This window comes from Eretmochelys imbricata, chromosome 3, assembly GCF_965152235.1.
Source record: "Eretmochelys imbricata isolate rEreImb1 chromosome 3, rEreImb1.hap1, whole genome shotgun sequence".
Taxonomy (NCBI): Eukaryota; Metazoa; Chordata; order Testudines; family Cheloniidae; genus Eretmochelys; species Eretmochelys imbricata.
The window spans coordinates 103943416-103966921 of record NC_135574.1 but is presented as its reverse complement, the minus strand read 5'-3'; the positions used below and the strand labels follow the sequence as shown (position 1 = coordinate 103966921).

The 23506-nt window shown below is 42.2% G+C and overlaps 1 protein-coding gene across 2 annotated transcripts in view; it reads right to left on the bottom strand.

Moving 5' to 3' along the window:
* Positions 1 to 23506, bottom strand: part of PDE7B (phosphodiesterase 7B) — a 277514-nt gene that overhangs the window by 23449 nt on the left and 230559 nt on the right. The window contains exons 5-8 of one of the 2 annotated variants that reach the window (XM_077811766.1): positions 17386 to 17392; positions 5970 to 6089; positions 3914 to 3977; positions 1264 to 1359 (exon numbers count right to left, since the gene is read on the bottom strand). In XM_077811766.1, coding sequence (XP_077667892.1) covers positions 1264 to 1359; positions 3914 to 3977; positions 5970 to 6089; positions 17386 to 17392 — 287 coding nt within the window. Of the gene's footprint in view, positions 1 to 1263; positions 1360 to 3913; positions 3978 to 5969; positions 6122 to 17385; positions 17393 to 23506 lie in introns of both variants that reach the window. The other variant, XM_077811765.1, reaches the window with a different exon arrangement.

Below are 23506 nucleotides of genomic sequence, written 5' to 3'. Positions count from 1 at the left end.
TATTTTAACATTGTCCAAATCACCCTCCTCTCTGAGGACGATGTCCTATTAAGCTGGGAGTGGGATCAGAAGCAAAATTCCAGTGGCATTGACTCATTGCTATTGAATGGCTTTCCTGGCAACTCGGGTCTCCAAAATGTATCAGGGAGATAAGGAAATCTCTAGCATGAGACTTCCCTAGCTATTAATTGCCAGAAGGATTGAATGCACATTGTACTGACTGGGACAGAGACACCTCATGTGAGGCTAAGAATTGAGTATGTATATGTGGCACAAAAGAGAATCACTCACTGGTAATTCCTTCTGGCATAGGGCTTTTGTTGTAATTATTGGTTTTGGTCTTTTATACAAGTTGCTAGAGACAATTACTGCTGTGTATATACTATTTCAGTACGTTTTTTTTATAGCTAGCACTGCATGACTATATATCAAATATACACATCTGAAGGTGTTGATGATAATTCTTTAAACCATGTATAATTTCAGATTGAGTGATCTGAGAGGCTGCTTCTTACCCTGTACAGTCAGTGGTGGCAGTTAAATAGGTCGAGGTACTTTGGTGTTTGTGGTACCCTTCTGACTGTTGCAGAGTTTACACTTTCCAGGAGCGGCAGCTGCGCTCTCTCACTGGCAGGACACTACCTTTGAAACTCTGACAGGACACGATTAATGGACTTACTTGTCTTTTGGCTTTCTTTCTTTGGTACCCTGACAACATGGGGGCTAATATTTCTGTTGGCAGTGGCAGCAGCAGCCGCGGCTTTCATCATCAGTGCTATCCAGTGTAGACAGCTTGATATAATTTGTTAAATTTTGTAAATAGGCTCTTAGCTGCTCTATAAATCACTAAAACAACAACACTGCACTACAGTTCCATTTCCACTGAGATGTATTTGGATTGATTCTACTGTGTGTGTGTGGGGTTCTGTCTGTGTGGGCCTACCCAGTCTGTGTGTGGCTCAGTATAAGGTGGTTGATTTTTTAAAAAATCAGTAGTTCAGTTTTATCTGCGCTGATGAAAGACTGGTTTAGAGACCAATCCAAAGTCCACTGAAGTCTCACCATTGACTTCAATTGGTCTGAGACTTTATTGCTTGTAAAGTAAAGTTAGTGTAGTTTACAGAAATGTTAACATTTGCAAGAATATATAATATTGCAAATGTCAGCAATATTATAAAATATAATTGAAGCAAGACAGCGCCATGTTTGCATCCTACCTAAGCTGTAAAATGCTTTGACGATAAAGTTGAAGAAAGGACTTACCTAAAAACCTATGTAATGTAACCATGTCTAACTGGAAGTGGTGAATAAGCCCATGCACATTGAAGAGGTGGCACAGCAATGTTACCAGGCTGTTTCCTGAAAATATAGAACACTTGTTATCTTATTTTAACAGTGGATAAATAATGCAGTGACAACCATGCACAAACAAGATCTTGCTTATTTTCTAATGGTCTGAACTGATTCAATCTCAAGAGCTGATCCTTCCAACACTTATGCTACGGCTGTCAATTTTGGTTGGACGTATTCCTGGAGGTTTCATCACATGACCTAATCTTTAATTCTTGGAGACTCTAGGGCAATGCTGGAGGGTTGGCAACCCTAATTTTTGCACATAACTTTACTCCCATGCACAAAGTTACTTATTCATCACAATGTATTTGCAGGATCAGAATTTGGTCCTGTATGGACAATGTCAGTGGAATTCACCTTTGAGATATTCTCTTATGTGTAGTTTATATTGTACTGGAAATCACTTTCCTATTTCTGCATTATACCTGTAATGAATTCACAAAGCAATGCCCAGAAGAGACCTACTAGGAAGGAAACCTCTCAGTATGAGCACAACTGTGAACTTCACAAACAAGGGCCACTTCAGGAGTCTATGCAGATGATGAGGTTGATGGTTTTAGCACTTGAACATAGCACAGTGTTCCCAGTGAACTATATCTAGGGCTTCTATTGCTCAGGGTTTATTAATTTCATTTTCCAAAATGTTAGTAACTTTTGAGTTCTATATAAATGTCCAAAAAACAGGATTTTTCAGGGCTCTCTTTGTATATACATGTAGTACTGTTTCAAACAGCACTACATTAAAGCACACCTTTAGTGCAAACCAGCAGGGTTTACATGGACCAATTAATGCACGTTAGTGTGCTTTAGAAATCACATCCCCATATCCAGTTTACTGTTCCATGTAGACAAGCCCTTAGATACAAGCCAGGGAGCCTATATAAACACACTGCCCTGGAAAAGGAGTGAAATCAATATGATTACTTAGTAACCATTTCTGGTGTTTCTCCGGTGCTTATTTGATAAACATCAAGTTCATTTTTTTTAAATCGCAAGTGTTTTATTGTTATTTACCAGTTAAAACCTAAAATGAGAAGCCCTAATTATAGTGTCAGTTCATCTCAATTACTTAAGTACATGGCCAAAGCTAATTAGTATTAAAAGCCAAACAAATTACAGAGAAGTCAGCAGTTTACAATTAGTTGAACTTTTTTATTTCCTAAATGAATGTACAAACATATGAATAATCCATGCATCCAGTTCAGCACATTGCTGTAATTGGATCTGACAGTAACAATGCAATCTTATGCAGCGAAAATGAGTTTCAACCTAGCAAGGACTCAATCCCCCCATAAATTCACACTAACTTCAGTAAGAGTTCAGTACAGGTTATAATGGCAGAATTGAGCCCTACATTGGTATTCATCTTGGCAAGCTATTTAGGAAGAGTATGTGTAATTCTATAATAATCCATTTGCAATGTTCATGGAACTGAATGAAAATTTAAATTATACAAAAGTACAGCGATATAAGGAAAGGTTTAAAGAGAGTCTTTTCTCACTGTTTGTGATTCAGGATTGAAGGATAATGAATGTATGAAAAGGAAACAGATTTTAGTCAAAAGGACAGAAAGACATTTTCTTGATCCTTCAGCTATAGTGCTATACGATGGTAGCACGGGAAGATAATGCAGTATATTCAATGTAATTTCAGCAAGTCAGCAGAATTACATTTTTGCTTTCTTTGTCCTTTACACACCTTTCCTCATAATTTCTACTGCCAGAGGGCTAATAAGTAATCCTCTGAATCAGTGAATCCCAACTTTTTCCATACTTCAGCTCTGCCTCTACTCCCAATCTACTTGGCATCTAATAGGGAAGACCCTCCCATTTAGCAGTGTGGAAGGGATAGGGTGGTCATACCTCCCCCTTCCCCACCAGGCTCTGAATCCCTCCTCTACTCTTAACTGACCTGTGCTACTTCATTGTCTAGATTTGTGTGTGGTTGTGTGTATAGAATCAAATATAGACATTAGCACACATTTTACTGGCAATTCATAATTATGGCATTACTGAATGAGAAAAGAATTAATATCCTATCCTGACAAATAATATAAAGCATAATTCAGACCAAAACCATTTTATATTAATAAAAATTCATGGCTGATGGAGTCTGGCCCTGAAGTCCATGCAGCTGATCATGGGAGGATCATCCCAGTGTAGGTGGGCTATATAGGGCCAGTGCACATTATAATGATCTGAAATGAACAACAGATTTTTTAAAGCACTTGTGCATTTTTCACAGTGGAACGTGCCATTTAAAAAAAACAAGTAATTACCATTTTACAATACATAAATAAAAGGTGGCCATGACAAATATGAAAAAATTAAATTTATAGATATGGGATACATTTAAATATAACACAATTATGAATGTTCTGAAAATGTTTAATGGTGTGATCTTGTAAGGAGCCGAGCACCCTACAATTCCCATTTAAATGTATGTAAATACAAGAAAAGTCTAGCAAAATAATTAAGAATTCCTAGAATAATTGTATGAGATGGATTGTAGGACAACAAATATTTGGGTTTTTTGTTGTTGTTACTTTTTTATGACTTACCATTTGTCAAACGGTCAAACAAGAAAATGTCAAAATCCCACATTCCCACTTTGGATAGCATGTGCTGAAAATGCAAACATGAAAAGCAAAATGACTTATGTCAAACTGTGAAGCAGATTTAAATAATTATTACTGTACATTAATCAATCATCGGTGTAGCTGCTGCAGCTTCAAAAATTCTCTTCATGAGAGCTATACAGATGCATTTGAAATTGGATTAACATAGCAATGTCTCTGCCTTCAAGAGCCAAGTTTTATTCCACTGGGTAAGAAATCCTCTTCCCCTTTTACTTGACAGAAGTACAGTAAATGAGACCCTGCAGAAAATATTCTCCAGCTGAGGCAGGAAAAATGGAAAAATCAAAGAAAACATTTTGCCATTTTGCACAGGTCCATTGCTGTACAACTTTTTGCAGCCTTCCTTTATTGCCCCAAATTAGCTCTGAATTTTTCAAAGTGACTCATTTTGATGGGGCTGGACTCGCTCCTGTGGCACCTCCTGCTGGTCATCCAGGGACTTAGCATTTCCAGCCTCTGCAGCACCCTCTGCAGGCGAGTGTCCTGCTTGCCGCTGGGTTCCGAGTCCCTTCCAGACCCCAAGCTTTCAAGCTGGGGTGCTGCCCCCTAGCAGTACCCCCACAGATCTGGGTCTCCCCCCATCAGGGGACCCCCAACCTCTATCCCCACCTCACATCAGTCTTTGGCTACTGCCAGTCACCATCTAGCCCCCGCTTCCTGGGGCGGACTGCAGTATAATTGCCACTCATCATCAGCAAGGAGGGTCTGGACCTGCTACTTCTGCAACCCCGGTACCCTTTTCCTAGGCCTTCATCAAGGTCTGCAGCCTGGGGGTTTCTCAGGCCAGAGCTGAGCTCCGCTCCGCTCCGCTCCGCTGATTGATACCCTGCTCAGCTCCAGCAGTCAGGCCCCTCCCTCTCAACATCTAGAGAGAGGCTCTTTCCTCCTGGCCCACAGCCCTCTTATAAAGGCCAGCTGGGGTGTGACCACAGCTGTGGCTGTTTCCCCAATCAGCAGAGGCTTGCTGCTTTCTCTAGCAGCAGCCCTCTCCCAGCCTCAGCCCTCTCTCAGGGCTGATTTCAAGCCCTTCAGGGCAGAAGCTGATGACCACCCTGCTATACTCATACAATGTGAGTTCTCCTGAGGACTTGATTCTTGCATTTTGTCTTAGTTCCTTAGAAGAGATATGCCCTCTTAAAAATTTAGCTGTACTATCCAGACAAGCAAACACAGGAATAACCTTTAATATCATGCTGTATGCAGTCTCGGAGAGGAGTCCAGCAGTACCACCCACCATGTACAGCATTACACACTTGAGTAGGTGCATTCAGGATTTTGAACCTGGATCAGCTGCATGACATAATATGGCAAATTCTATGTTGTCATGCTATTCCTGCAGCACCTAACACTGTCCAGATTCCCAAGTGGGGGCCACAATTTGTGACCCTTTCTTGCACTGAGCAACGCTTACTCATGTGAGTAATCTTAATGACATCAATAGGACCAATCATTTGGGTAAATGCTAATCAGTGTGAGTAAGGGTTGAAGAATCAGGTAATTGTATTTTGCATACTAGGAGTTCTCTTTTCAAGTAGCATTCTTCACTTTCTAGCCTAAACTGTCCTGTAGTGTTACTATGAACTGTTAAATAATTGTTGCAGAGGTGGCTGCATTTCCTTGGTGGATGAAATTAATCCTATGTATAGTTTTATATCCGCTTACATTTGTAACTCACTTAGGGATCCTTCAGGCATACAAATATATGTTCATCACTTAACAATTCCAGATTGTAATTTGGGCTGGCTACGTTTGAACTTTGGCATCCGGTCTAAACATTTCCTTGTCACTCTGATGCTCATTCCTTAATGCTCTGAGCATAAAACCCATGGGAAAGTGTAGTACATTTGTTGGGGGGTGAAATTAGAGTGGGTAATTTAGCCAGTTCATCCACCCATTTGTTTTTCAGAAAAGCAAGTTATAAAATGATGTTCTTCAGCAAGATATTTTCAAGGATTGGGGATTTGGAGATGTCTCTTACCCTTGCTTGTCCAAGGTAGTCTTCATCCAGTAAGTACAGAGAGGCTTGTGGTACAATTCCACGCAACAGCCTGGATGCATGGAAATATCTCTGAAAGCTTAACAGTCTTTTCACCTTTTTCTTGGTGCCAATTTCCCCTGAGTGTGTTGTATCTGTGGAAAGTAATTAGTACAAAAACCATCATGCTGGAGCTCAAGGACAACTTTCCCTACTGTTTAAAAAAAAAACATTGAAAATTTCATAATTTTGTAAGTCTTCTCTGAAACTCGCAAGAAACCACAATACTCTTAATGCTGCATTCTTTGCTGTTCAGATTCAGGAATAAAATCTCTCTCTTAGGAGTGTGTGTGCACAAGTTATACTTTAGCTTTAGAAGTCACGGTGTATAGGTGTATTACAGAGATGAATTATGGTGCAATGGTTAAGCTACTAGCTTAGAAGACCTGAGTTCAAGGCCCTGCTCTATCATAGGCTTCCTGTATGACCTTGAGCAAGTCACTTAGTCTCTCTGTGCCTCAGTTCCCTACCCCATAGAGGTGTTGTGAGAATAAGCACATTAAAGAATAGGAGTACTGTTCAGATACAACAATAATGGGGCTCACATAAATACCCCATGTGAATAGTAATGTGTCCTACTGGCAAAACTTGTGTAAGGATTAAGAGAAATACTTAAATTTGACTTTCACTGCTCTTTTTGAAGGTGAATAAGTCCAAACTAAATACATATGAGAGGGATTTGCTGTGCTGAAGTTGAAATAATCCTCAGTAAGGATCTTCTGAGGTTTCAACTTTCTGAATGATGCCTTATGGTGTTTAATGGAGAGGCTAACATGCACTTGTTTTACCAGTTTAGGTCAGACGGGATTTAGACTGTAAGCTCTTCAGGGCAGGGACTGACTTTTTGTTCTGTGTTTGTACAGCGCTTAGCACAGCAGTCCATGGTCCATGACTGGGGCTCCTAGGTGTGATGATAATGCAAATACACAACAAATACATAAATATAGCAACAAGCTCTTTTAAAATAAGGACTTTTTTTCCACCTGCTGATATACTTCACTGATGTACAACAAGTGACAGGTCCAGGAGTCACTTTGGAATTCCTGTTTGCTAGTAAAAGGCTGTACACATCCAGGAGATAAAATAGTTGGTTATTCCAGTTCTAAGTATTCTTTGCTCATATTACTTAACAGTTATATTGGGACAATATTATTATACACTGAAAGACCCACAAAAAGCTTTTTTAGGTCCAGGGTTATTTGACGTAGAATTGTCATCTTTGGGTAGGTTAAATCTTTTCATTATATGAGTTGCATTGTCCTGGAATAATTGTACCAGCACTGTTAGTGCCATGTTCTTTAGATAGATGGATAGTTCCAAAACAGATAAGGCACGCAATCAAGAAAAACCTGACCAACTTTTTTGATGCTGCAAGGTAAACTTCAGGAAATCAGACAAAATGAAACTCCCAGCTTTTGTTAATCATTCATGCTTCTATATCCCTTTGGATTACAATGAAAATATACTTTGCATTCTGAATTTGGAAATGTGACAATCAGACCCTCTGGTCTACTCGATCTCTTTCCGAACAGAACTGAAGCCAGTATGTGTTGAACTCAGAAGTTAAAAGATCTAGATACTAAGTTTCTAAATGAACTTTTCTGGCTGTAGCATGTTTGTAGTTCTCTTTCCCCCACATTTGTTGGGAAACCTTGTGCACCCAATTTGGGATCTAATGTTGGATCAATCTAATACTGACTGACACTGTTCTCTTCAATGAGAGAGACGAAGTGGGTGAGATAATATCTTTTATTGGACCAGCTTCTATTGGTGAAAGAGCCAGGCTTTTGAACTAAAGAAGAGCTCTGTGGAGTTCAAGAGCATGTCTTTTTCATCAACAGAAATTGGTCCAGTAAAAGATATTAACTCATCCACCTTGTCTCTCTCAGATCCTGCGACCAACACAGCTGCAACAACACTGTCCTTTTTAATGACATCTTCCTTGGATTTTATGTAATGTTGTGTGTGGTTTTAAAAAAATTAAATTCTTCTCTTTCCCATGTGGGTAGTGAATGAGTGTGTATAGTGCTCTTAGATGGTAAACAGTAAGTGAACGAGAGCCATTAGACTCTATGCCATCGCCATGGTAAGATGAGTTGCCTTGGAGTGTCCATTGTGAATCATCATCAGAATTCAGTTCTCATGGTCTGGAACAAGATTGCATGCTCTTCATTATATGCACCCGGAAATTGGCGCTTATAAAAGTTCAGCACGGCTTCTTAATGAGTTTCCAAGTTGTGATGTTTATTTTTTTGTGTGCAGCCTCTGCAATACAATCTGCTGGAGATCACTGTGATAATAAATTACCAGAAAACGCAAAACTTCACTAGCGGCCTAAACCCACCTAAGGATACATTTTCAGTGCACAAAATCTAGTGCATGACCCATTTTGAAAAAAAAAAAACAAACGGTAAAATTGGCTGCCTACTCTGTCATATTGTTTGGTGTTTCCCCATACCCAATCCCTGTGCAGTGATGCTAAGAAGTTAAATTTAGAAAAAAAAAAAACAGAACTGATGCCAGGGAACATTTAAAAGGGAACATACTTTATTCAAGTTGTACAGTAGTCATATGCTCTCTTTAGTGAATACCAGAATGATTTTGCTTCCCTAGAATTTCCTATATGGATGAATTTGACAAGGAAAATGAAATTGTTTTCATAAGGAAGAGGACTTAGTTTGGCATTTATTTTACCCTAGTATTGTTAGGAGTAACAGCTAAGTTTACTATTAGAGAAATTAAAGTTGTTTAATTTGTGTATTTAACAGCACTTCATGTGTAGTCAGTTTCAATGTTCCCTCTGTAGTCACTGTAAGTTGAGAGGCCAAAGGAAAATATAGGGCAGTGGTTAGAGGCAGGTGGGGGTAAGCATGTTTTTTTTTTAAAGATGGGGTTTACAGGGGATTGGCTGAAAATGGAGAGTTCTTTTTAGGGCATGCCTATCATTATTTGAGATGAGCAATTCCACTGTACATCACTGAATTTGTTATGTAGAGAAGATTTTAGAAAACATGCATGTGGTGAGGGCATCTCTTGCCATTTTGTGCTATCTGTGCTGAGCATTGGTTCTTCTGTGAAATTTGACCTTTTCATGCTTATGAATATTAAAAATATGTATCTAAAACACTTTCCTGGCACTTTTTAGAGAGGTCTTTATAATATTCTAAAATTAGTATCTAAAGTCTGTATTGGCGCTGCAAAGAAACAGACACATTTCACAGGTTTGTGTTGGCTTAAATGTCAGGAATGGTGTTAAAAATTTACATTTTGAGAGTTTTCTGGGTGGAGTTTCCTCCTCATGTGATCCAATAGCCACCAAACTTCAGGGCTACTGAAGGGCACAAAATGAGCAAACAAAGATAATATATATTTTGCTGAGGACATTGAGTATGAGTTACAGAATCCCTAAGTCACACCATTCCATTGCACAGGAGATTGTTCTAGTAGAGAGAAGTAGATATGGAGAGTGTGTGTCTAGCTGCATCACAGCAGCAACGGATTTGATTTGAGGGAGTACATTATTCCTTGGATTGGCAGTAGAAACTGAGGCTATGTCTACAACATAGGTAATTATAGCACACAAAAAACACTAGACTGGAGCAGTGTGAATCATGAAATGTTTTCTTAATACCCAGGACAATTTCATTCAAATTCACTGTCACTTGTGAGCCATATTATGGCATGTGTAGAACATTCATGGCTTTCAATAGGAGTTTCAAGAAAACACTGGGGGCAGTTTGCATCCCTTAGACAGCGCTTGCCTTTCTGCTCCAGAACTATATTCTATCACAGTGAATTTTGGGAAAATTTATCCACAATAACCCATGAATCCCATCTGAAGGTATTTGCATTCTAATAAGGGGGAATCTGTAATATTCGTAATGTGTGCTAGGAGCTGAATTTTCAAAAGTGGGTTCTTTAACATGAAGTCCAAGACCCACATTTGGATGCTCGCATATAGGCATGAGCTGAGTATCCAAGATTTGAACATTCTTGTAAAGGGCTTACATTTTGGGCTCCTTGCTTTATCTGTAATGTCAGTGGCATTTTCTCTTTCTCCCCTCTTCACTTCTAAGCCAAAAAGAAATCTAATGAAACTGAGGGACAAAATGATGCTTAAATAACACAACGAGCTTGATTTTAAAACAGCAAAAGTGAAGGAGTTTAGATTTAAGGCAAAAATTCTGTCTTCAACTCACCAATAGTGCAAATAACTATGACCTGTCTTATGTGCCCCAATAACCAGACTGAGTTAAGGATGATGGTTTTACATTAGTTAATGAAGGTTATACTGAATATACATTTTTTTGTTTTCATTTGGGTGCAAGGACTTGGAATAGATCACAGGAGGATTTTGAAACACAACGGGCTATTGATACCTGCTTGTACTTAGAATAAAATGAGTTATGATACACAGAGAACTCAGTTCATAAGGTATCTACGCAGGTTTCTTTTCTCTGCAACCACAGGACTATGGGCATTTGTTTGTAGAATGAGCAGCTGATTTGAAAAAAAGAAAAATATTGACATTATGTGGCTGCAAAGGGACATGTAGGAGAGGATTTGGCAAGTATGTGCAGGTTTGAAATGAAACTGAAATATGGGCAGGAATGTCTTTTTATACTTATAAAACATCATCTGGGACTTTGTTATGCTCTTGATTTAATAATTCTAGCACCTTATGGATATTTTTATGCTTATCCACAAAAGCAGCACATGTATGACTCTAAGGGGTGCACATCCACACTGTATTGAAGTTTTGCCCGGCACATTAGGTGAGGAATCCTTTTGCTGCAGATGGAGCACAATTATTGTGTAAACACACACATTCACTCCCTGTGAAGCTGCAACATTTACCCTGGTTCTTCAGCTCCAAAAACACAGGCTACTTATGCTAAAGGAGATTGCTGTTAGCTGACAGTGCTAGTAGGTCCTTTATCCATTCTGTTTGGCAGCTGTTAGAGGGCAACATCATACATAAATACAGTACATACAAAGCCAATACCTGACTGTAGGATACTGGTTGACACTTGAATACTGCATGTGCCCCTCAGGAGGTTAATAAGCCATGAGGAACTGCTTGTATCCTTCTCTCTCAAAACAAAGTGCCACTGGCAACACAGAGGAGAAGGGAGTAACACGCATCAGCTCTCCCCGTACGTGGCCTATCACTCCCTCCGAAAACTGTTATCTCAATTAAATGAGATTTCCTGAATTGGGAGCTCCTTACCTACCATCTTTCTCTGTTTTGCAGTGCTGAGGTAGCATATGGGCGTGTGCACTAAGTGTATAAAGGCAATATGGAGGTGGTATTAACAAAGGGAAGAGGCAGTGCAAGTTAACACCAAAAAATGATTGTGTAAATCAATATTACACAAAGACAATTTAACCTCCACACCAGACATTGACTTTTCTGCAGTCTTAGTACCATTTTTTTAAATGAACAGATTTTGTTTATGCATTCAAACCACCTCTGAGTTTTCTTTGGTGATATCTTCTTTCTGGCTTGCACAGCACTTGAGTGTATAATGAGGAGAGATTATTTGCCTCCTTTCCAGGAGGGAAAGTGGGTTTGTTAATTTTCAAATAACTAATTGACTCAGAAACAATGTTCTACTCATTTTCCTCAAGGATGCTCTAGGAAAGTGCCTAACATCTATAAATCAGGTCTACTAAACACACCTTTGACTCATATACAGCTTTTATCCCTGGTTTCTTGCAGCATGCCCTTGGCCATGTTATGCTTATCCTCTGTTATGCAAATCAGGGCCTGCAAAAGCAGGGAAAGAGGAGTTGTTGGTGGAGTAGGGAAAATGGTTGCAGGAGGCATTTCTGGAGGCATGGCAGGAGGGAGAGAGGTGATAGCTGGTGAACTAAGGAGACACTTTATCCCTACAGATTCTGGAGGTAACATCCTGCAGTGGTGGCCCCTGTGACAACTGATTGAAGTGCATTTGAGTGTGGACTCCAGGTGCGTTTAATTGGCTAAGGGGGAACAATCAATATTTACTCCAGTTAATTTCTCCAGCATCGATAAAGCCTCTGTCAATTCATACCAAACTTTTAGCTTAGATTTACATCGCCCTTACTACAGTCTTGTCTTTGTTTAGTGTACTGTGCCAAAATTCTCACCTTCCAAAGTTCTCCCATAGTATAAACAGGAGCATACATGGAAGTGCTAACAGTAGATAAATTGCTGTGTATTCTTATTACCTGTGTCCAAGGGTGCAGCATGGATTTTTCACACTACTTAAAAGACACCTGTAGTTTTTTAAGGATAAGTGAACAGGCTCAGTTAAAATAAGAAGTAATCCAAAACTTGATTTTAAACCTATTGCAAGCTTTTGAGAAAGTGTTCATTTTCTCTCTGCATTGTCTATCTTTTTCTTGTACCTCTTCACTTCCTGGTTCAAGATCAGAGTAGAATTATCAAAGTTCTGAAGAAAGGCTGCTCTCCTGGAATTTCTGGCGTGACAGAAATCAGGAAGCTTCAGAAAACATTTTAAGACAACTTGTTACTGCAAAGTTTCCACTCCAGCTTGGCAGACCTCAGAACATTCAGATAAACATCCCAATTGGACCTCTGACCCTTTTAAGGTCTGTCTGTTGCTATTTTGGAAAACACATAATTGAGGTTTGGTTTAAAAATAATCAGATTGATTTTCATTCTAAATATGGTTGAAACCTTGCCCTGGTGCTGATAACAATGTTACCAGTTTGATCAGAGTGATATTTTATAAGTTAAGAAAATTGCTGATATTACCTGCCATGAATATACTATGATCATAAAAATTAAATATTAGACAGGAGAACACTACACACTGCAACAGAACACATTAAATAAGTGCTGTATTGGTATCTTGTAGATTTCAATATCTTTGGAAATCCACATGAGACTTTCCTGCCTTTTGCATTTAATTCAGAATCCAGAGCTACCAGTAATAAACTCTTTGCTTTCAACTATATACTATACCAAAACATTTCTCATTAACAATTATAAAAGTCTTTGGGGGGAGAACATCCCCAGATCCTTTTTGAAATGCTTGACATGTTAACTATGTACAGGCGCCCTCCAACTTACGGAATCATTCTGTTCCGGAAAGCCTTGCGTAACTTGAATTCTGAGTAAGTCGGAAACGTATACCTGTATATTACGCAAAAATTTCAAAAATCCTATTTCTGGCTTATGGAACTTTTTCTGTAAGTGCGAATTTGCGTAAGTTGGGTCTAAGCTGGGAGCGTCTGTACTGTCTTTCTGGAGATTCTCTAAAACAGTGGTATAGCATAATAGTCTTTGGGGCAGAGACTCTCATTTGTGACATCTTTTGTAGTCTGCCTAGCAAAATGGGGCCACCTGGTTGTGACTATGTCAATATGTTAAATAACAACATTCAAAATATTATATTACCCTAGTTGAGTTACAACTGATGAAATAATTACCAGCAAATAATTTAGTCAATGCATTTGGCCCCCTCTTTGGATTGTTGAATGTTCATGCACAGGTCACATTGTCCTGAAACTCACTTGTTGAGTAAATTTGAACCAATGTTTTTGTTTTTTCTCTCTGGATTGATTGTGAACAGATCACTGTCTGGGATGGGCAAATACGGCCTGCGGGCCATTTTAAGCTGGCCCTCAAGCTCCTGCTGGTGAGTGGGGTCTAGGGCTTGCCAGTGCTTCAGCCAGAGAGCAGGGTTGGGGGCCGCTCCACACAGCTCCTGGAAGCCACAACATGGCCCCGCTCCAGCTCCTACCTGCTCCAATGGCCCTGCTCCTATGGCGCCCTCTGGCGCGCCAATGGGAGCTGCGGGGGCAGTGCCTGTGGATGGGGCAGCATGCAGAACCGCCTGGCTGCGCCTCTGTGTAGAAGCCGGAGAAGGGACATGCTGCTGCTTCCGGGAGTCACTTGAGGTAAACACTGCCCAGAGCCTGCAGCGCTGAGCCTCTCCCCACACCCCAACCCCCTGCCCGAGCCCTGATCCCCCTCCCACCTTCTGAACCCCTCGATCCCAGCCTGGAGCACCCTCCTGCACCCCAAACCCCTCATCTCCAGCCCCACCCCAGAGCCCACACCCCCAGCCAGAGCCCTCACCACCCCCTGCACCCCACTCCTCCACCCCAGCTCGGAGCTCCCTCCTGCACCCATAACTCCTCATTTCTGGCCCCACCCTGGAGCCTGCATCCCCAAACAGAGTCCTCACCCCTTCCCACACCCCAACCCCAATTTTGTGAGCATTGATGGCCCGCCATACAATTTCTATTCCCAGATGTTTGCCCACCCCTGGTCTATGCTCAAAGTTTGAGGGGTGCTTATTAGTTGTGATTGGCCATGTAAGTCACATCCGTTTTTTCTGTTCTTTGATTGGATGAGCATAACTCCTACAATCTAGAGGAGGACATGAAGAAATCATCAGGGCTCTGAACCTGTCAGAGAGAGGTAGATGATGAGCAGATCTGCTGAATTTTAGAAAATCTGAAATATTTTCCTTTTTGGGCCATACAGGACACGATGCCCTTGATATCAGTCTTTGAAAAATTAGGGTACTGAACCTTTATTGGCTGGATGCAGAGTTTAACTTATATTTTTTTAATCACAAGCACACAAAGCAACTGCTTGTGAACATAGGGTACTACCTGCAAAGGAGATGCTCATCTCCTTGTCTGGCTAATTTAACTGCTACTGTGCCAATGTTTTTGTGACAGGTTTTGGAATGCTGTGCCCTTATTGTGCCAAGTGGTGTCTCCTCCCAGGTACATCATCTCATGTTAGGTGACAGTGGCTTGAAACAGCTCAACTTCCAACTCATCATGTTCCCATGCAATCCTTGACACTCCTGAAAAACACTAACTATACTGGACTTCCCCCAAAATATATTTTCTCTGGGATATCTGAAATGGGATCACAGAACTGAAGAATAGCAATGGAGGTTTTAAAAGAATCCAAAGTCCTGCAGAAGAGTGGGTTGCAAATACATGTTGAAGGAAAGAAATGTATGAAGTCACAGAAATCCAAGGAGAAGAGGGAGTAGATTAAATCCAAATTTAAGGCAAAACTAGGTTTGTTTCTCTTGATGCTTTTCAGCCGTCATGGGGAACTTGACTTGGCTAGTTATTAAAGCCCTCTTCAGGCAAACAGTAGGTGTGAGGTCTTTGATTCAGTTGCCTGTATGTTATTTGGAGAGGGTGTTATGCGTGCTGTAACATGCATTTTCAACCAGTGTTGTATTTTTTTCATATGAAATCTTCGCTTCACTGCTTCAGTCTTGTCTGTAGGATAGGATACTCAGGATCTTTATTTTAAAGCTGCAAGTTAATATGATCTACAGCTGATTGCAACTTGTGTGACAGGAAATGGTTTTCCCCTTCCCCCTTTGAGGAAAAATCCACATACCCTGTAATAACAGCTAACACAGCTTTCATTTATCATGTTAATGATCCCTTCTCCCGGTTCTTTAAGTAATTAGGAAAGTGTCCTCAATGTTATCATCAAAACACCCTTTCCCTTCTTTATCAAGTAACAGAAGGTCAGGTGACAAAACAAACAATTCCTCATTTGGAAACTCCTGTATTAAAAGGACACTATCGGGTGACATAAACTCAGGATTTATGTTAAAAAAAAAAATTACAACTCTATATAGTGGTATAAACATTTGCATGGATTTTTTTTAAAATTGCAGCAAAAACAGTCCGTGTTTAGTTTTAAACATTCCCCTGCAATGTTCATAAAACAAATTGCAGCTTTTTACTAGTGCATGAAAATATATAAACGCTCTCTGGCTTTCATTTTCTAAGCTTAAGGAAGTGCAAAAACTAAACAAACAGCATAAATGACAGTAAGCGGAATTTACTTTTCAATCCACATCCACCTTGTCATTAATAATGTAGGGAAGAACATTTGTTTAATAGGATTGTTCTTAAAACTTGTCTGTTCCTTTAAAGAGAGTGGAGAGAGAAACACACAGATATTCTGTGCTTAGAGTGGAGCTTTAGTAGAAAACAGAACTGTCCGTGCTGAAACAACATGACAGAATCCCAATTCCCCTTTCATGAATAGGAGGCTCAAAGCAAGTCCATAGATGAATTTTAGGTTTTGGGGTTATTCTTGCTATCCACAGCAGGGAGGGGCCAAACCAATTTGGAAGCTAAGTGTCATTTCCAGTTGGAGGTATCTCTGTGCTGGGGCATAAGGTAAGTATTTTGTAATGATATGGTGAAACTCAAAAGTTTGGCTCTTTTGTTTTAATAAGCATTCAGAGCGTTGGATGCTTATCTGAACCTCTTTAATCTGGGTAGTCCAATAAGTCCTTGAAACTTCTTCACAAGACTTTTAGCACTTCCTAGTTTCATCTGGGACAGAAATACCATGAGACTGGCCTCTCTTATGGTATTTCAGCACTTCCATTTCTTGTCCCAGCCAAAGGCAACAAAATAAAAAGTTAACCAAACTTTTTTAAACCTCAAAAATTTTGGGTTCAGATCACGTAGATCTGAACGTAGAGGTTTGGGTGAAGATTGTGATTCGATTTTATTTTTTCTGGAGATGGGCCCTAACCAAAAGCCTTGGAATTGTTCAAAATCCAAACCTGGGGCTGTATCTGAATTTTGCAAATTCTTTTTATTGTGGGACAAACTAAAATTACAGATTCAAACATCTCCAAATGTTGGGTGTTTGAGATCCAGATCCAGAGTTTGTCCATAGGAGTCCATATCTTATTTTACCAAACCTGATACTTTGCATTTCTAGATCACCTTTCATATGAGAATCTAAAAGTACTTTGGAAATATTCATTAAGCCTTAAATATTGACTGCAAGGTAGGTAAAGTAAACCTCGTCAAATGCCTCAAAGGCATCATTTTACATACAGGCAAACTGAGCTACAGAAAGAAAAAGAGTCTTTGTGGCACCTTAGGGTATGTCTACAGTACGAAATCAGGTCGAATTTATAGAAGTCGGTTTTTTAGAAATCGGTTTTATATATTGGAGTGTGTGTGTCCCCACAGAAAATGCTCTAAGTGCATTAAGTGCATTAACTCGGCGGAGTGCTTCCACAGTACCGAGGCTAGCGTCAACTTCCGGAGTGTTGCACTGTGGGTAGCTATCCCGCAGTCTCCGCTCCCCATTGGAATTCTGGGTTGAGATCCCAGTGCCTGATGGGGCTAAAACATTGTCGCGGGTGGTTCTGGGTACATATCGTCAGGCCCCAGTTCCCTCCCTCCCTCCCTCCGTGAAAGCAAGGGCAGACAATCGTTTCGCGCCTTTTTTCCTGAGTTACTTGTGCAGACACCATACCACGGCAAGCATGGAGCCCGCTCAGGTAACCGTCACCCTATGTCTCCCGGGTGCTGGCAGACGTGGTACTGCATTGCTACACAGTAGCAGCAACCCACTGCCTTGTAGCAGCAGACGGTACAGTACGACTGGTAGCCGTCCTTGTCATGTCCGAGGTGCTCCTGGCCACGTCGGCCAGGAGTGCCTGGGCAGACATGGGCGCAGGGACTAAATTTGGAGTGACTTGACCAGGTCATTCTCTTTAGTCCTGCAGTCAGTCCTATTGATACGGATTGCTAGCAGTCCTATTGCATCATCTTCTGCCGGGCAGCCACGAGATGTGGATGGCTTGCAGTCCTTCTGCACCGTCTGCTGCCAGCCAAAGATGTAAAAGATAGATGGAGTGGATCAAAACAAGAAATAGACCAGATTTGTTTTGTACTCATTTGCTTCTCCCCCCTCCCCCGTCTAGGGGACTCATTCCTCTAGGTCACACTGCAGTCACTCACAGAGAAGGTGCAGCAAGGTAAATCTAGCCATGTATCAATCAGAGGCCAGACTAACCTCATTGTTCTAATAAGAACAATAACTTAGGTGCACCATTTCTTATTGGAACCCTCCGTGAAGTCCTGCGTGAAATACTCCTTGATGTAAAGCCACCCCCTTTGTTGATTTTAGCTCCCTGAAGCCAACCCTGTAAGCCATGTCGTCAGTCGCCCCTCCCTCCGTCAGAGCAACGGCAGACAATCGTTCCGCGCCTTTTTTCTGTGTGGACGCCATACCAAGGCAAGCATGGAGGCCGCTCAGCTCCTTTGGCAATTAGGAGCACATTAACCACCACACGCATTATCCAGCAGTATATGCAGCACCAGAACCTGGCAGAGCGATACCGGGCGAGGAGGCAACGTCAGCGCGGTCACGTGAATGATCAGGACATGGACACTGATTTCTGTGAAAGCATGGGCCCTGCCAATGCATGCATCATGGTGCTAATGGGGCAGGCTCATGCTGTGGTACGCCGATTCTGGGCTCGGGAAACAAGCACAGACTGGTGGGACCGCATAGTGTTGCAGGTCTGGGACGATTCCCAGTGGCTGCGAAACTTTCTCATGAGTAGGGGCACTTTCATGGAACTTTGTGACTTGCTTTCCCCTGCCTTGAAGCGCATGAATACCAAGATGAGAGCAGCCCTCACAGTCGAGAAGCGAGTGGCGATAGCCCTGTGGAAGCTTGCAACGCCAGACAGCTACCGGTCAGTTGGGAATCAATTTGGAGTGGGCAAATCTACTGTTGGAGCTGCTGTGATGCAAGTAGCCCACGCAATCAAAGATCTGCTGATATAAAGGGTAATGGCCCTGGGAAATGTGCAGGTCATAGTGGATGGCTTTGCTGCAATGGGATTCCCTAACTCTGGTGCGGCCATAGACGGAACCCATATCCCTATCTTGGCACCGGAGCACCAAGCCGGAGAGTACATAAACCGCAAGGAGGACTTTTCAATAGTGCTGCAAGCTCTGGTGGATCACAAGGGACGTTTCACCAACATCAACGTGGGATGGCCGGGAAAGGTACATGACGCTCGCATCTTCAGGAACTCTGGTCTGTTTCAAAAGCTGCAGGAAGGGACTTTATTCCCAGACCAGAAAATAACTGTTGGGGACGTAATGCCTATATGTATCCTTGGGGACCCAGCCTACCCCTTAATGCCATGGCTCATGAAGCCGTACACAGGCAGCCTGGACAGTAGTCAGGAGCTGTTCAACTACAGGCTGAGCAAGTGCAGAATGGTGGTAGAATGTGCATTTGGACGTTTAAAGGCACGCTAGCGCAGTTTACTGACTCGCTTAGACCCCAGCGAAACCAATATTCCCACTGTTATTACTGCTTGCTGTGTGCTCCACAATATCTGTGAGAGTAAGGGGGAGACGTTTATGGCAGGGTGGGAGGTTGAGGCAAATCGCCTGGCTGCTGGTTACGCGCAGCCAGACACCAGGGCAGTTAGAAGAGCACAGGAGGGTGCGGTACGCATCAGAGAAGCTTTGAAAACTAGTTTCATGACTGGCCAGGCTACGGTGTGAAAGTTCTTTGTTTCTCCTTGATGAAACCCCCCGCCCCTTGGTTCACTCTACTTCCCTGCAAGCTAACCACCCTCCCCTCCTCCCTTTAATCATTGCTTGCAGAGGCAATAAAGTCATTGTTGCTTCACATTCATGCATTCTTTATTCATTCATCACACAAATAGGGGGATGAATAACAAGATAGCCCAGGAGGGGTGGTGGAGGAGGGAAGGAAAATGCCACACAACACTTCAAAAGTTTACAACTTTAAAATTTATTGAATGCCAGCCTTCTGTTTTTTGGGCAATCCTCTGTGGTGGAGTGGCTGGTTGGCCGGTGGCCCCCCCACCGCGTTCTTGGGCGTCTGGGTGTGGAGGCTATGGAACTTGGGGAGGAGAGCGGTTGGTTACACAGGGGCTGTAGTGGCAGTCTGTGCTCCAGCTGCCTTTGCTGCAGCTCAACCATACACTGGAGCATACTGGTTTGGTCCTCCAGCAGCCTCAGCATTGAATCCTGCCTCCTCTCATCACGCTGCCGGCACATTTGAGCTTCAGCCCTCTCTTCAGCCCGCCACTTACTCTCTTCAGCCCGCCACTTACTCTCTTCAGCCCGCCACCTCTCCTCCCAGTCATTTTGTGCTTTCCTGCACTCTGATATTATTTGCCTCCACGCATTCGTCTGTGCTCTGTCAGTGTGGAAGGACAGCATGAGCTCAGAGAACATTTCATCACGAGTGCGTTTTTTTTTCTTTCTAATCTTCACTAGCCTTTGGGAAGGAGAAGATCCTGTGATCATTGAAACACATGCAGCTGGTGGAGGAAAAAAAAAGGGACAGCGGTATTTAAAAAGACACATTTTATAAAACAGTGGCTACACTCTTTCAGCAAGTAAACCTTGCTGTTAACATTACATACATAGCACATGTGCTTTCGTTACAAGGTCGCATTTTGCCTCCCCCTACTGCGTGGCTATCCTCTCAACCCTCCCCCCTCCCCGTGGCTAACAGCGGGGAACATTTCTGTTCAGCCACAGGCAAACAGCCCAGCAGGAACGGGCTCCTCTGAGTGTCCCCTGAAGAAAAGCACCCTATTTCAACCAGGTGACCATGAATGATATCTCAATCTCCTGAGGATAACACAGAGAGATAAAGAACGGATGTTGTTTGAACGCCAGCAAACATACACTGCAATGCTTTGTTGTACAATGATTCCCGAGTACGTGTTACTGGCCTGGAGTGGTAAAGTGTCCTACCATGGAGGATGCAATAAGGCTGCCCTCCCCAGAAACCTTTTGCAAAGGCTTTGGGAGTACATCCAGGAGAGCTGCGAATGCCAGGGCAAAGTAATCCATTCACATCTTGCTTTTAAACCATGTATAGTATTTTAAAAGGTACACTCACCGGAGGTCCCTTCTCCGCCTGCCGGGTCCAGGAAGCAGCCTTGGGTGGGTTCGGGGGGTACTGGCTCCAGGTCCAGGGTGAGAAACAGTTCCTGGCTGTCGGGAAAACTGGTTTCTCCGCTTGCTTGCTGTGAGCTATCTATAACCTCATCATCATCATCTTCTTCTTCCCCAAAACCTGCTTCCATGTTGCCTCCATCTCCATTGAAGGAGTCAAACAACACGGCTGGGGTAGTGGTGGCTGAACCCCCTAAAATGGCATGCAGCTCATCATAGAAGCGGCATGTTTGGGGCTCTGACCCGGAGTGGCCGTTCGCCTCTCTGGTTTTCTGGTAGGCTTGCCTCAGCTCCTTAAGTTTCACGTGGCACTGCTTCGGGTCCCTGTTATGGCCTCTGTCCTTCATGCCCTGGGAGATTTTGACAAAGGTTTTGGCATTTCGAAAACTGGAACGGAGTTCTGATAGCACGGATTCCTCTCCCCATACAGCGATCAGATCCCGTACCTCCCGTTCAGTCCATGCTGGAGCTCTTTTGCGATTCTGGGACTCCATCATGGTCACCTCTGCTGATGAGCTCTGCATGGTCACCTGCAGCTTGCCACTCTAGCCAGACAGGAAATGAGATTAAAAAGTACGCGGTTCTTTTCCTGTCTACCTGGCCAGTGCATCTGAGTTGAGAGTGCTGTCCAGAGCGGTCACAATAGAGCACTCTGGGATAGCTCCCGGAGGCCAATACCGTCGAATTGTGTCCACAGTACCCGAAATTCGACCCGGCAAGGCCGATTTAAGCACTAATCCACTTGTCAGGGGTGGAGTAAGGAAATCCAATTTTAAGAGCCCTTTAAGTCGAAATAAAGGGCTTCATCGTGTGGACGGGTGCAGGTTTACATTGATTTAACACTGCTAAATTCGACCTAAAGTCCTAGTGTAGACCAGGGCTTAGAGACAAACAAATTTATTTGAGCATAAGCTTTCGTGAGCTACAGCTCACTTCAAGTGAGCTGTAGCTCACGAAAGCTTATGCTTGTGAGCTGTAGCTCATGAAAGCTTATGCTCAAATAAATTTGTTAGTCTCGAAGGTGCCACAAGTACTCCTTTTCTTTTTGTGAATACTGACTAACATGGCTGCTACTCTGAAACCTGAGCTATGGAAAGGTTATTAGATGCCTAATGTCACACAGCACGTCAGTGTCCAAGCCAGAGAAAGAACCCAACAGCCCTGAGTATCTTTTGAAGATAGTAGGTGCTCCAAGTTAGTTCTGTTCACTGATTAAGGTAAGTAAAGCCCTTCTTGTTAAATGAAACTTCCTTTGTTTGCACATTAATGTCAAGATCTCAGGTTGGTAAATACACAGCACAAAGCAGGTGCTATAATATGTGAAGCGACTCCCAGCAAGTGCTATTTAGACCTTGCAGATGCTTTCTTTCTAATCTGGCTATTTCAGCGATGCAAGGAATTTACTCTTGTTCTTAATTAATGCCATCAAGAAATGTACCATATCAGTCACCGACACAGCACATCATGGGATAATGAAACCTATTTTAATCACCACATCAGAGTCACTGGAAGGAACTGGTTCAGTGACTTACTGAGCAATTTAATCAATCAGAAAATTAAATAATTGCTGCCTTACTACTAAAGTCCTTTATTTCTGAAACCCAAACTAGGCTCCTCTAAAAGGAAAATCAGTTTAAGTTAATTTTCACTGCGGAAGTGTATAAAGCTCCAAATGCTTACAAGACACAATATTCAGATTATCTACTCTTCTGTGGCTGCTTGGCGGTAATACAGTAGCTTGTAAAAAGCAAAATGGCCTCTAACTGCCTTTGTGAAATTAGCCTGAGTTAGTTTCAGATACGGGCCTAACCTGCAAAGTTCACAGAGAAACTTTCTTAAAATGTGTGGGGTTTTGGTTGGGACCTAACTCTAGCACATTTACACATTTGATTTTGCTGTTCCACAGTATTTCAACACTGCTCCAGTCTATTCTTTTACTTCTGTGGAGTTTTTGGGAAAATTATGTTTCTACAGTTTTACTTTCAACTCCTGTCTTTCTTAGGTCACTTACTCATCTAGGATGAAAAAAGAAAACAACCGTGACATTCTCTCTCTCACTCACCATTCCATTTTAGGGTATGGTTTGATCGTAATTTATTTCAAGGGGAAATTCCTTCCCCAATTCTCTTATAAACCTCCCTTAAATAGAGCTGTGCAGAACTCACTGGCTTCCGTTTATATGACTTTAGCAAACCAAAATCTCTGGGTTTTGATCACAGGCCCCCAGAATAATATTCAGGTTGCCCAGGCTACTCATGCAAGGTGTTCTGGAGCATCCCTCAGTCCAGTTAGCCAGCAGGAGCAGGCAGCCTTCCTGTCTCACTAATGCAGGATGGGAAAGTGGATGGCCTGCTTTGCCTCATAGGAAACCTGAAATGAATGTGGGGACTGCAAAGCCACCAGACCCTCCTCACCCCCAATAGTGATGATATGAGAGAAAGTTGCTACTCAGTGCCACATGAAAGTCTTGGGTCAAAAATCGTTGTTGCCTACACTATTGCATAGAGATTCAGGTGGTGCCATAAGCCCTTGCAAGTTGTTGGGACCCAGTAGTTTAAGACAAGGACATATATATAGCTATGCTAGAGCACAGGAGCACATTAGCTGATGGCATGGGATCACCTGATCAACTACTGGGTCATCATTTAGGTTAAATTTTGTCCTCCACAAATCAACTTTTAAAGCTAAAGGTCACTGGC